General features: G+C 45.0%; 1 protein-coding gene across 3 annotated transcripts in view; it reads left to right on the forward strand.

The window, feature by feature from the left end:
• The window catches only part of MINDY4 (MINDY lysine 48 deubiquitinase 4), a 512572-nt gene that overhangs the window by 239018 nt on the left and 259388 nt on the right, over positions 1–14166 (forward strand). For all 3 annotated transcript variants that reach the window (XM_085628881.1, XM_085628884.1, XM_085628882.1), the window contains exon 6: positions 8802–8854. In XM_085628881.1, coding sequence (XP_085485007.1) covers positions 8802–8854 — 53 coding nt within the window. The remainder of the gene's footprint in view (positions 1–8801; positions 8855–14166) is intronic.

Raw genomic sequence — 14166 nt, forward strand, 5'->3', positions numbered from 1 at the left:
GCAGTTGTGACAAAGAGGATGAGCTCCGTGTATTGTTTTTTTGCCCTGTATATATCAAAGCAAGGAAATATTGGATAGTGCCTATCTGCAAAAATATGGGTTTTCGGCAGTGTAGCCATGCTTTTAGAATTCTCAAGACAGACACCTCTGAATGTACAGTTTTCGCAGTCTCCCAATTCTTACTAGCAATGTGGAACAAGAGAAGGGGTCTGATTACCATTTAATGAAATGTTATGCTATATTATTATGTTGTGTATGCTCTGTCTTTGTACATATTTATTTTTGTACTTTTTAAGGCAAATTGCCGAAATAAAGATAATCTTGATGATGATGATGAAATACCGCGGTGCGGTGCAGACACGGAATTAATATCGCTGATACAGTGTAAATCTGTATCTTAATCCAGTATCTACAAGAAAATGGGACAAAACGGACCACGAGCTATTGCTAAGAGAAAACAGAAACAAGCTGTTTGTCCTACTCATTAGTAGGGTGGATGAAAAGACTGTGCGGGGCTACTGTCACCGAGTTTGTTTACCTCTGGTTGTGAGATCGAGGTCGGAAGCGTCTCGCGCCTTTGCACGCGCCCCAGAGCTAGTCTCTGTAAATAGAAACAAGGTGAACGTGCACGCGCTGTGCTCGCATCGGGAGATCAGTCACTGGCTGCTGCTTCAACAGACGTCAGTCTACGTCATTAATGTGACTTGATAACCGGGGATGGAAAGGGATGCCGAATGACCTGAGCAGTCGGCAGAATAATTAACCGCAACAACTGCAAAGGTATAAAATAACAGGAATGTAGGTTCCATGGCAATCACTTATCTTACGTTAAAGTATAGAATAGGTAATTATAATTCGGAAATTGTGAGAGATTAACAATCCTATTAAGTAATGAAAGTGTGATAATTGCACATTAATATATGCACTTTGAATGGGCATATCAAAAGCAAAATTAAAACAAGACCGGGAGCGAGCAGCAGCCGCGGCAGAAGTGTCATGTGATATGGCATGGCCTAATGGAGTGGGAGGGGAGGAGTGCAGTCCTAGGGAGCTCGGGAGCGAGCAGCAGCCAGCTGCTCAAGGAATGTGAGGTATGCAGCTGGCACCCAGCCGTGCTGCTGCTCGCTCCCAACCACCCTAGGCCAGGGGACAGAGAAGGCGGGACATACACACGCCTTGGGCCAATTGCGTGCTGTCTTTCTTATAAAGATGCACGCAAAGGCCAATAGCGGGAGATTAAAAAAAATCACACGCACAAGCGTGTGTTTTATAGTTTAAAGCCCTCACTAAAGCCTCGCAGAGCAGCGCATGCACGCTGGCTCAGGCGAGACCTAAAAAGTACTATGTGCAGCAGGTGTGGCTTTGAAACTTTTGTTTGTTAATGTGTAAAACTTTAACGGCTATGTGTACCGATTCCAGAAGGTTATTTTGTACAGTACTTCATATTGATTTGTATCCACATCAGGGATCCCAGTTTCACCTCATGGAGACTTTCAGGTGAAGTTAAAAATTTCTGATTTTGCATAACTCTTCCAGGCTAGGCTGCGTGAAAATGCACTGTAGCTCGAATGCACTGTAGCTCGAATGCCCCCCCCCCAACAACCCCCTTGTGAATAACCGCCAGCCCCTTTGGTTAGGGTCCCTGCTTCTTTATGGCCTCTAAGGGGTTTTCTGCAGACTGTCCCTCAGTTAGGATGGATGATCTGCCATTGTGAATACACTTTGTATATCCTTAAGTTAACGTGCATTGTGTCTCCTTCCCAAATGTAATGTTCTCTGTGTTTTTTTGTGTGCAGGTTACTCTTACGCAACTGATTATTTTTAGGTCTCAGCTGCAGACTGCTTTTACAGTTTTTTTGGCAAGATCCATTGTTTCCAGTACATATCATGTCCACAGAATGAACTATGAGTTGACCCCTTGCTCAGGACTGAGGAGCTTTGTTGTCTCTCTTACATCAAAGTTGCTGATTTAATGGGTTCCCTCCCTATTCTCGTGTACGTCACACCCAGGAGCATTTCCATTTCACAGTGATTTCATTGGATGGTGTTTCCTTCCATTCCTGATGTCAGAGCTTGGTTGTTTGCAGTCTAGAGGAGGGACTACTTCCTCTTCTTCTCTCTCCCCTGCTCACCCATCCCCCTCCCTTTCCCCCATTCCCCAACCCACCCAGTGTCCTTTGCCCCTTCTAGTCCTTTTATTGTTTTTAACTTTTTTTTAATTGTTCTTGCGCCTGCCATGCTATTGGTGTTTACCCACCTTAAAATGGATATTTGACCATTCCAAGATGACCTCCAACGCTCCTGCACACTAACACGGTCAGCATCTCTCAATGGGTTTTGTTTAATTTTACAAATCTCATTCAAAGATAGCACCCACAGATGTGCACACATCCGGAGTGGCCAAATTTAAACGGAATTTGGTAAAATCCTATCGAAATGTATTCAAGAATGACCACAGTGGGTGCACAACCATCAGCGGAGGCCACCTTTTAATACATTTTTGGGCCAGATGTATCAATGTTAGGAATAGCGATTACCTAATTGCGATTTTCTGCAAAATACAATTAGGAATTCACCATTTCTACTGTATGAAACTCATAGAGTTTCATTTAGGGATTCCTAGTGTGTCCTACCTCATCAATATTAATGAGGTAAGTCACAATTTGCGACCCATTAGGAATCAGCGCCATCACAAGGATGGTGGCCTGTTGAGGTCAGCAGACCACCAAGTCTATGATTGCTTTAAAATAAAGCAGTCTTTTTTTAATACAACCCATTTTTCTTAAAGGAATACCTTAATGCATTTAAACAAAAAAGATTCTTTAAAAAAAAAAAATATTTGTTTAGGAAGATGCAGTGGTCCTGTGGACCACTACCGTATCTTAAACAAACTTTCTTTTTACACTCATAAATGGAAAGGGGTCTCGAGGGAACCCCCTTACCAGTTGCAAATGCATTACCACCACGCTTCGATAATTGGTAAATTATTAACGTTTTACAACCAGAATTCGGTCGCAATACTTTAATACATACATTTCCAATTCGGTATTTGGAAGGGCTGCCCCTTCCAAATACTGAATTGGTATTTGGTCGCAAACCAAAATTGCTCTTCGGTAATCTCTTACCGAATCACAGTTTGGATTTTATACATACCAAAATGCTTTTTTGCAGTTGCAAATGGGTCAATTCTGCAAATCAGCCCTTTTACGACTGGAAAAAAAGCTTGATACATGTGGCCCTTTGTTAGGTTTTACAAGCCCATTCTGAGATTGTTCCATCGGATGCATGCATGTTTGGAGCAGCTGTCTAAGACAAAAAAGCATTGACAATTGGCTTTGTCAATGCTTGTTTCTGTCTGGAGACTCTCTCCTCTCATATTGCATAGTATTTACCCATATTGGAGACTGTCTCACTCACTCAAATTAGGTTGTCTATGATGCAGGCTCGTGTTGCAACCTTTAGTGTCCTTTCTTTTAATATCAAGAGTTTCTCCCTAAAATGTACGCACCTACGTTCCTCCTGGTAGGTGGTTATCCTTGTAGACTGACACTTTAACTTCATGCAGATTTTCACAGCAAGTCCCTCTTTCCATTAGTTGTCATCTCTGCATGACAGATGGTGAGTGGAGATGATTAGGCAGCAGTTGTTGACATGGGGTGGGCGGTGAAGTCTATATATGTCATCTTCTTACATCCCCCTGTTATTGGGAGATGAGCTGTTGGGCCACAGAGTCTCTACGTGCTCACTTAAAGCAGCAATACGTTTTCCCAGTCCCTATTCAAGAGCCTGTTGTGGTACATGTCAAACAGTAGTGAGGTGACCTGGTACCTATTGGTGGGATCAGTGACAGATACTGTATTTTTGCTTTTCTAATCCCAGCCTTTGAGGCCATTAGACTCATTTTTGCACTGTAAATTGTAAATTGATACTTGTATAGCGCACTACTCACCCGCAAGGGTCTCAAGGCGCTTGTACGAATACCGCTGTGGAACCCATCCTGGCTTTCCCTGTGAGGCGTCCACTCCTGGGCACCCCCAAGGTGGAGGCCAGGCATCCTTACCGTTGTGGGGGCCGTTGTGGAGATTAAGCAAGCCATTGCCCAGAGTTGCAGAGTGGGACTCCATGATTGGAATGGCACCGATGCGAGAATTATCAGGTCCGTGGAATGTTTTGAGCCCAAGACCCGCCGAGGCGGGGAATTGAACCCTGGTCCCGGGCTAGACATCTGCATCAGGGTCTGCTGCTCTAATCATTGAGCCACACTTCTCCACTGCAACACTTGTGCAACCAGCCTTCTTGCTTCATGGCTCCACTTTTCAGTTTGTGTGGATTTCCTATTTGTCATGAGAATTCAAGCATGAATTTATAGGCAAAGTCTAAAAATCTGTTTCTTAGCGCAAGTGATCAGGATAAATAAACTGTCTTTTACTACTTAGGTGCCGATTCCGATCTGGGTTGGAAAGCACTCCGACCGAGCCGGATCCGGAGGGTTTTCCGACCGAGCCGGAGGTCTGCAGTCTGACCGAGCGAGTACGATGCGGCCGTATGCTGCCGGACTCGGTGCGGTCGGACTCCCATAGAAGTCAATGGGAGCCGGTCGTACGACGCGTACATGGGCTCCCATTGACTGAATGGGTACTTCGCGGACAAGTGCGCCCCCTACAGTGGGTACGCGTCGGTGCCATTCGCACCATACATGCCTGTGTTGGGGAGACCCATGGGTCTCCCCCTGTGTCCGAGTCGTAGGGCTGCGGGTGTCAGGGGGTCTGACGCGGACCCCCAAATGCAACCACCTGGACGTTTTGCGAGCTGGACACTCCGGCTCGCACAAGCTGTCCGACGCGTGCATCATACTGGCTCGGTCGTAAATCGCATTCATTGTACGCCACGGTTGGCTTACGACGGAGACGTACGGAGCGGTTCGGACCCGGAAATGACTCGGTCGGTGAATTTCACGTAGCTCTCATCGTACTTGCTTGCTCGTACAGCTGTACGAGTCGGCCGGAAAACACGCGGACGGCTCATAGTTTTTCCGGCCGGATCATGTTTGGTGCCCTTCCAACCCAGATCGGAATCGGCCCCTTAATGTAATCTCCAAATAAAACAAATATTGTGTTTGTTGAGATTTTCTGCACCTTTTGTCTCCAATTGTTTTTTGTATAACTTGCATTTACACTGATTGAATTTGCGTGGGTTAATGTGCTAAAATGAGTATTAGTTATTTGTAAACGTAGTTTAATAGCCCAATTCCTCATTTGAATTATACTCTAAATCATTCATTGTCTGCCAATGAGTTCACAAGAAGCATGGAGTCCATGCAGTCTCAGGTAGATAAAGAGCACACTGTCTGCAAGGAAATTCTTGTGACCGGTTTTAATTTCTTAAAAAGCAATACTCAATCCAGTATATATATGTGAATCTGTTGAAGCCTACTGTGGTTATGTGTAGGGAGCTTGTTACCACAGTGTGCTCCTAAAGCCAGTGTGCCAGAGTCCTTCATGGCAATGTTTGTATTCTGAAACTGTTCGAACTAGAAAGAGAAGGCGAGGGAAAATATTATTTTCACTATGTAGAAGAGATTCTTTAATTTCCCTAACTCTGTTCCTGACAATCAATTACCTGATAGGAACTTCTAGCCACAAATTACTTACCTTTGAATATCCCCAGGTGTCAGACTGCATCTGGAAGATTTTCGAACAGTACTGCTGCACGCCGGTAGGTGGGGAAGTGTGGTTCTGCATCTGCCTTGTCCACTCCAGAAGTGATGTGCGCAGTACCTTTATAGACGCCACCATGTCGTGCTAAAGCTAGTTCTTTCCTTTCCGCACCAGATAGCGCTAATTCGGATTGACCTACCCCCTCAATCACTTTTTGACTGGTCTTTTTTTACTTTTTGCTGACTTTGTTTTAGTTGTAATCTCTTTAGTCTGCCCTCAGACCAGTCATCACCTCCCCCACTGGCGGTCACTAACATCAGACTGTTGGGTACGCCAGAAAGTCCAAAGGGGCTGCTCCCTCCCCTTTGTGACACCCTCTCCACCCATGCCACCAAGGTACGGTTGGCTGATGGAGGACAGTCTCTCCTTGCCCTGTCAAACCCCTTTGGATTATCTAGAGTACCCAATAGGACTTCTCCCTGCCCATTGAGACACCCCCTTCACCCATGCCACCCACTTATGATTGGCTGAAGGAGAAACATGAAAAACTGCAGGCTCTCTTGGCCAAGGAAGCCATTGAGAGGGTGCCTACATCAGAAGTAGGTCGTGGTTGTTATTCCCAATAGTTTCTGGTGCCAAAGAAGGACAGTGGACTTCGTCCTATCCAGGATCTGTACCTTAAATTCAAAATGCTCGTGCACACCCAAGTGTTGTCTGCCCTAGATTCAGGAGACCTGATAGTAGTGTTCAACTTGCAGAATACATATTTGCACATCCCTGTCCTGCTTGCCAGCTGATGCTATCCATGGTTCACTGTGGGCCATGAGCACTTTAAGTTTGCTGTGCTACCTTTCGGCCTTATCAGTGCCCCTTGGGTGTTCACACAGGTGATGGTGGTGGTTGCAGCTCTTCTGCGGAGGTTGGGGATTTGTCTGCATTAACCTTAACAACTGGTTGTTGAAGGCGAGCTCGCCTCAGGCAGATGTCACCCGCCTTCAAACTATGGCGAACCTCCTGCACTCGCTTGGGTTTACTGTCAACATGCTGAAGTCACACTTTACTCCCTCTCTGATGCTCCCTTTCATCGGAGCTGTTCTGGACACGGTGTTGTTTCAAGACTATCCTCCCAAACAGCGAGTCCACGATATTCGGGCTATGATACCAATGTTTCGGTCTCCATCCTGGATTTCTGTAAGACTGACTCTGAGGCTGTTGGGCCTCATGGCCTTCTGTATCCAGCTGGTGACACATGCCCGCTGGCATATGTGGGATCTGCAGTGGGACTTGAAGGCCCAGTGATTGCAGTATCAGGAGAATCTCTCTGATATGATCCAGATCTCGGAGGGAATCCTGCAAAAGACCTGCAGTGGTGGCTAACGAACAGCAATTGGGTCAGTGGCAGACCCCTCTCCCTTCCCCAATCAGATCTAATGGTTGTGACAGATGCATCACTCCTGGGCTGGGGTGGTCATCTGGTAGAGGTGGCGATCAAAGGACTCTGGTCTCCAGCAGAGTCTGAGCTTCACATAAAACATTTGGAGTTTGCGGCGATTCACTTGCCGTCAAAAGCCTTTCTTCATTCGATCAAGGGAAGGCTGGTGCAGGTGCTCACGGTAAACACCCCCTCCGTGTGGTACTGCAACAAATAGGGCAGGATGGGGTCGTGGATCCTGTGTTAAGATGTTCTACAACTCTGGACATGGCTGGAATGCCAGGGCATTTCCCTGGTGGTGCAGCATCTAGCAGGATCTCTGGACCCCAGAGCTGATGAACTCAGCTGAAGATGCCTTGCAGATCACAAATTACAACTCCACTCGTAGTTAGTGCAAGATCTCTTTCAGCATTGGGGAGAGCCTTGGTTAGATCTGTTCACCACCTCTGAGAATGCACAATTTCAGCAGTTTTGTGTGCTGGAGTTTTCAAGGCGGCTCTCGCTAGGAGACTCTTTTTATCTTGAGTGGAGCACCGGTGTCCTCTATGCCCTTTCACCAATACCACTTCTGTGCAGAGTTCTCAAAAAGTTCAGGAATGACTGGGTCGAAGTCCCTCTTGTGACTCCATTATGCGACTAGAAGTCTCTATTAGTTGAACAAGTTACTTTTTTTGCACAGTTTTTTATATAGCGCGAACTTGACCCGAATCAAATCAGGTATCAGAGCGCTTTACATAGCACCAGTTACGTTACATGAGGACACACATTCATTTTTTGTTAGGCACTTATCTTCAGTAACGCCATATTTGGTAGAGACTCTATCTAGGCGCAGATTCCTCACTGACACCCCTATCCTCCCTGCTCTGTGAACCGGTTCAGGTATAGGGGACACCCTTTTCAGGCCTTAGTGTTTTCCACAACAGTAGACAGTTCTCATCATGGCTTCCGGCTCCTGGCGTTTAAAGTCATAGAAGTAACTGATGTTAGCGCGCCAAGGTGATTCCTATATAGGTACAGTGCACATCACTTCCAGTGCGGACCCCGCCGCTGACATAGAGCCGATCATCGCCACCTACCAGTGCCCAGGGGTACTGCTCGAAAATCTTGTGGATCCAGTCTGACACCTGGGGATATTCATATGCAAGGAATCTGCAGCTAGATAGAGTCTCCACCAGATGAGGCGTTACTGAAGGTAAGGAACTTATTCGTTACTAATTACAGTTGTATATATAGAAATGTGTAGGTCCCGATAGATACTTCCATCTATTCATCCTCCATCTATTAATTGAAACAATATGCATTGCTGGATTGGTTTTGTTAATACACTTACCTTATGCTCAAGAAACTATTAAAGCGCTCAGCTGTATGTAAATAAGAAGACTTAAATGTGTATTGAATCATGAACATTGAGATGTTGAACATGACCACTATGTGTCAGCAGGGCACTAATTTAAGTTCAATGTTTTTCTTAGCGATTAGCATGTATTAATTTTCCAAAATGTTGTTTAAAGAAGAAATAAACAATCATACACCCCTAAATTGTCTTTGTGATATTGTTCCATATTGTTTGCAAACGTTGAATTCTTTTTCCTCACAATTACATTTTTAGATGTTTAAATTGCAGTCTCAACGAATGTGCACACATTTGATCCTTTATGTTTGAACAGTGATGTTAACGCAGTATTGAAAATTAATTTTCTTATTTGGTTTAGAGTGACCTCTATTTCAATTTCAAATGACAGACGGAAAGAGGACATCAAGCTAGGTATGTGTTTTGCATGACTGGAGTGCTTTTTTTATATTTTAAATTCTGTAGTAAATAAAATAATGTATGAGTTTGAACTATATGGAAGGTGATTCAGGTAACATGCGAACGAGAATGACTTGGTATACTAAGGTTTTCTGTTCTTGTTTCGTCTGTAGCAGGTTAACTTGGTGCATCTTTTAAATCCAAAATTATCTTTTTGCATCCGGTGTTTTGATTAATTCAGACTTCTTTCTCATGCGTCAAATGGAGTACAAACCTTATGAATTAAAAGCAACCCCTTACATGTACATACGAACCCGATGAGCCACCATCTTTCACTTCCTGGTTGAGCATTCGTTGCTTACTGTGGAAAGCAGTATACCCGTTTTGAGATTTTCTGATGTGGTCCTGATCATCAGGGGCAGCTCCTCCGCTGTGGAGGAGGAGCGTCGCCCCACTGTTTTTAAGCAGTGCTCTGCAAAGGAAACATAAAATGATAATAACTTTGAGTAAATGATAATAACTTTGAGTAAATGATAATAACTTTGAGTTATTATCATTTTATGTTTCCTGTTGCTTTGCAGACAGGCTGCTGGGCGGGGCTGCTCTGCTCTCCGACCAGGGCAGGGGAGGAGTTGATGTCATTCATATCGGTCTTGAAGAAAGCAGCTAAGGTATAGGAGCTGCCCTTGCCTACTGGAAAACAAGGCAAATATTCCTACAGACATATTGCAGCAAGTTTCTTTGACCTCAAAGACCTTGCTTTCCTTCATAGAGGCCTTGATGGAAACCTCCTGGTGGCAAGGAGCTAGCCAACGTCTGTGTTAGAGGTTAACCGTCAGGTAATCCATCTCCATCATCTAGCAAATGGGGCCTCCACATTTTTGACAGCCCATCCTTCCCCGAAGAGTCAAATGGCACAGACATCTTATTGCTCGAATCTAGCATTAATCCCTACATCTAACCACCCCTAACACGATTGTTAGTCTAAAAAGATTGAGGCCATGGCCAAGTACATTTCTCCTCAGAGAGCCTTCTTTTCGTTCCACAAATATGCCTTTTTGTCAAGAAGGCTGATGTGGCCTTAAGAGGTTCAAGTAGAGGCGGGCTACTTATTGTTCCCTGGGGATGGCCACCCTTGCACATCTGTTACTCAGGGAATACCTCAGGGCAATGCCTTTTCAGCAGCACCAGCCATTCTGGCCAGTAAAACAACCAAACAAACTTCTGCACAGCAGAAACCATAGGAGCCTGATGCGTCACCATAGCCAGTAGTAGTCTTCTTTCTGCCCTCCCGCCCCACCCGCAAAAACGCTTTAGCTCACTTCCAAGGGAACACGTGTAGCCAATTGGAAGGAGGGTTTCTTACCATTTGTCGATTTGGCAGGCCATCACTATGGGCTATTGCATTCTGCAGGTAGTTAGCAGGGTTCTCACTTCCATTCCAGGAGTTTTCCCCACCAATTCTCCTGTCCTACAGCCACTTTGATTAATCATGCCTGCATTCTGCAGGAGGAGGATGCAATTGTGGTGAACAAAGGAGCTATGGAACTGTTTCCAAAGCTCAAGATCAGGCAGGAATTTTACTCTTATTATTTTCTGGTCCCCAAGAAAAATGAGATCCTTCATCCCGTTCTCGACCTTCCGTTTAGAACGCCTCCTCTGCAAAACAAAATTAAAGATGCTGTCTTGCAGGTTCTCTTGGCTTTAGAGCTGGGCAACTGGATTGTGTCCCTCCACTTGTAGGACCTTGTATTTTCAACTACTGACCCTTAAGTCCCATAAGAGGTCCATGCATTTTGTGGTAGGCTCCACCCACTACCTATTTGCTTTTGGGTTAACATTGACACCTCAAGTCTTTAGCAGGGTAATGGTGGGGATTGTGAAACATCTTTGCAGGGTGGAGGGGGGTGCATGTTTCTGTACCTCGACAACTGCCTGTGGAAGGTGAAATCTCTGCAGCTGGTGTTAGACCACCAGAGATCCACAGCATGTCTGCACCCTCCAATTTCCATCGAAGGGAGCTCTAAAGTATACATTTGGTCTGAAATTGGATTTTCCACTCCATTATGCGTTTCCTCTGATTCCCTTGGTTTTAAGGACACTGCACCAGGACTGTACGCATTTGATCATATTCACATATGCAGTCTCTGTGTCCTCCTTTTCTACTTACACTCTGAGCATACCTCTTCTCGCAGTCAGAAGGTAAGAGATTACATCTCAACCATCAAAGCCTTCACTTTCATGCTTGGAAATTACAGCAAGTCATTGTTTCGACTTGCGTTGTAATGGTATGCGATGTAACAACGCGGTAATAACGTGTTGTAAATGCGTGCGATGTAACGTGGCCTATTCTCAACTTTGTAAATGATGAAAAGATCTTCAGAAACCACCCTCCTGCCCTGTTAGAATTATATATCATGGCTTCTGTTTTTAACTCCTTAATCCTGTCTCTAGTGGGTATTGCTGACCTATACAACTTGTCACTGATGTCTTCTTGATTTGTCAATTCTCTGAGGCAGCATGTACACAGTGATACTCAAAGTACGGCCCGGGGGCCGCATGCGGCCCTCCTGACCTCTACATAAGGCCACCTTGGCAGCAACAGCACAGGGCTGCTGTTTACACGACTCAGCACTAACATGGAAAAAAATGTTAAATATATAGCAAGCACTTATTTAATTGCAGTTATGGAAAGAAAGTAGCTAGGCCCTTAACTTTAGGAACACCTTCATTTTTAAAGACAGCCACTAGATATTCATGATTTGCTTCCCCTACACCCATTTTACACCCCCTGCTGGCATCAGTGCGGCCCTCGGTTACACCATAGACCAAACTTTGCAGCCCCCGGGAAAATGTTTGTGAGTACCCATGATTGTACACTGATGGAGTCAGCCACTCGGAGTGTGGGGACTCTGCAACAGATATGCATATGAGTACTGCGGCTTGTCAGGATACTTTGGTCCATCCTGTTTTTGTTCTGCAGCCTTCAACTTTTACAGTCTGAGTTTGGCCTGTGTTCAGAGAAATGTGGTGTCGTTTGTCAGCTTTTTCCCCCATGCTGAAAACTCTCTCCTTCTCAGCAAATGACTGGCTGTAGAATGAGAGAATATTTTACTCAACTCAACTTTACATGTATGCGTCTTACTTTAGGTATCTCAGGCACCTTTTTTGCAGTTTTAAATAGCGCGAACTCGACCCGAAGGTATCCGAGCGCTTTACATGATCACCAGTTGCATTACAGGCGGTCACATTCATTTTTAGGCACCAGGAGATTAAGTGATTTGCTCAGAATCACGGGATGTTTGAGCCTGCTGCCAGACCCGAACCTGGTTCCCCAGCTTTAAAGTCGGCCGCTCTAGCCTTTCTACCGCCTACTCTTAAGCAGGAGAGTGGACAAACTAACTGGGCATTGCAGGGTTAGCTAAGCTCTGACACATGCATTTTCTAGGTTGATGCACAGTCCAGCCTGCCTTGTGGAATCCTGCATTTTCCCCACAGCAATGACTGCACTCCGCTCTGGAAAGGGTAAAATGCTGGGTCAGTCGCGGCAGAGGCGAAAAGCAGAGGTGATGGGTAGGTACTGTATATTGTTTATCACCCTAAGCTCAGCCACTCTTTTTTCTGCTCTTGATGTGCATGCTTTGAATGGTCTGCTCATCATGCTTTACCTAGGCCCAAGATTCACAGCTCCCCTGGGAGCCACAGCAATTACTAAAGAGCTCAGTGTCCAGCTGGTGGCCCAGTGAAGGCATACTTCTGAAGTATTGTTCATCTAGACCTTCTCCGAAGGAATATACAGAAAATGTCCCAACGAAAAAGACAACTATTAGTTGGGATGGTGGGAGAAGGGATGTCCCTGAGATAAAAGTTATTTTTAAAACTTTGGAGTATTTGATGTAGGGTTCATCTCTTACAAAAGTGGTTTTAACTCAAAGAATTGGAACTGAGAGACTAAGAAAGTAATAACGGCATTATGTGCTGTATATGACTATTATTTTTGCCTTGCTGTTGAGAGTTGAAAGCTGTTGCTAGAAAGAGAGGATTCACACCCTTGGTTGGACATGCTAGTAGTATGATATCCATATCTATGAATAAAAATCTCATGCTATCATGTACTGGTTATTATCCACTTATAAAGTTTACATTCCTGAGTTTTTTTACCTTTGTACTACATTAGGTACCAGGTTCCTCCATGCATATTAAGGACGATCTTGTATTTATCTTTAGGAAAAAGAGTCAGGAGTTAAGTATAGGCTACTAGCAGTGCTTAATTTGAGCCATTGGTTTCCTTTGATCAGCACCTACACTTAATTGACAACACCGGTGCTTGTGACAGTCTGCCACAAGCTGGCACTCTCTGGCTAATTTAGATATGACCAAAACACCAGTTAATTATTAATTCAATATGCAATAAAAATGACTATTACCTGCCACCCAAGCGGCATAGTCTTGAAGGAATAGTCTGAATTGTCACACTTCTAGGAGTTAGGAGTGTGATTGTCACTAGTTGGTTTGTTATTATCATTGGCAGCATGGCAGGGGCAATGTGTGGTGAAGCTGCAATGGCTTCCTGACGAGAGCACTGGCACTTATTTTTTTACAAATTAAGCACTGGCTTCTTGGCATCGTAACAAGTACGGATGGGTGGAATTTGCGTAGTCGCGCTACGCAAAGCTCCGCGAAACGGTAAAAAAACCCTACGAGCAAACAGAAATTCTGCGAAACGCGCGGAATTGCTTGTTCGCGATACTTTTTTCCTGTTCGCGAATGCTGTTTGCGTGCTCGGGGGGAAATATCTAGCAACAACGCATTTTGAGACCGCGAACAAGCAAAAAATTCCACGAAGCCGCGGAACGCAGAATTTTGGGCAATTCCGTGTTCTCCGCGGAACACGAAGTTAACCAAATTCCACGAGCGGAACCGAATTTACCTCCCAGTCCTAGTAACAAGCACCATAACTGTGCTTCTGGAAAAGAAGCATCCTTCCGTGAGAATCTTCTCCCCCGCCCCTCCCTCAATATGGAGGTGAACCCTCCCTGGCTGATCGCAACTGGTGGTAGTAACCTTCAGAACATGGAGGTTACTGGTCACAAGACTGATTCTCTGCATGTCAAGACAACCTGTTTCACACAAACTTGAGCAGATGGACCTGCCTTACCCCTCATTGCTCCCCTCAGACGTAACTGCAGTGTTTGCAACCATAATATTGTCGATCCTAAGCTCAGACTCCTTGTACGTGGCACTGCAGAGTTAAAGAGCATGTCCATGCTTCATCCACAACAGACGCTTAGACGTGCTACTCACTACCCTGAGGACCAACGGCTTTG

Source organism: Triturus cristatus, chromosome 10, assembly GCF_964204655.1.
Source record: "Triturus cristatus chromosome 10, aTriCri1.1, whole genome shotgun sequence".
Taxonomy (NCBI): Eukaryota; Metazoa; Chordata; class Amphibia; order Caudata; family Salamandridae; genus Triturus; species Triturus cristatus.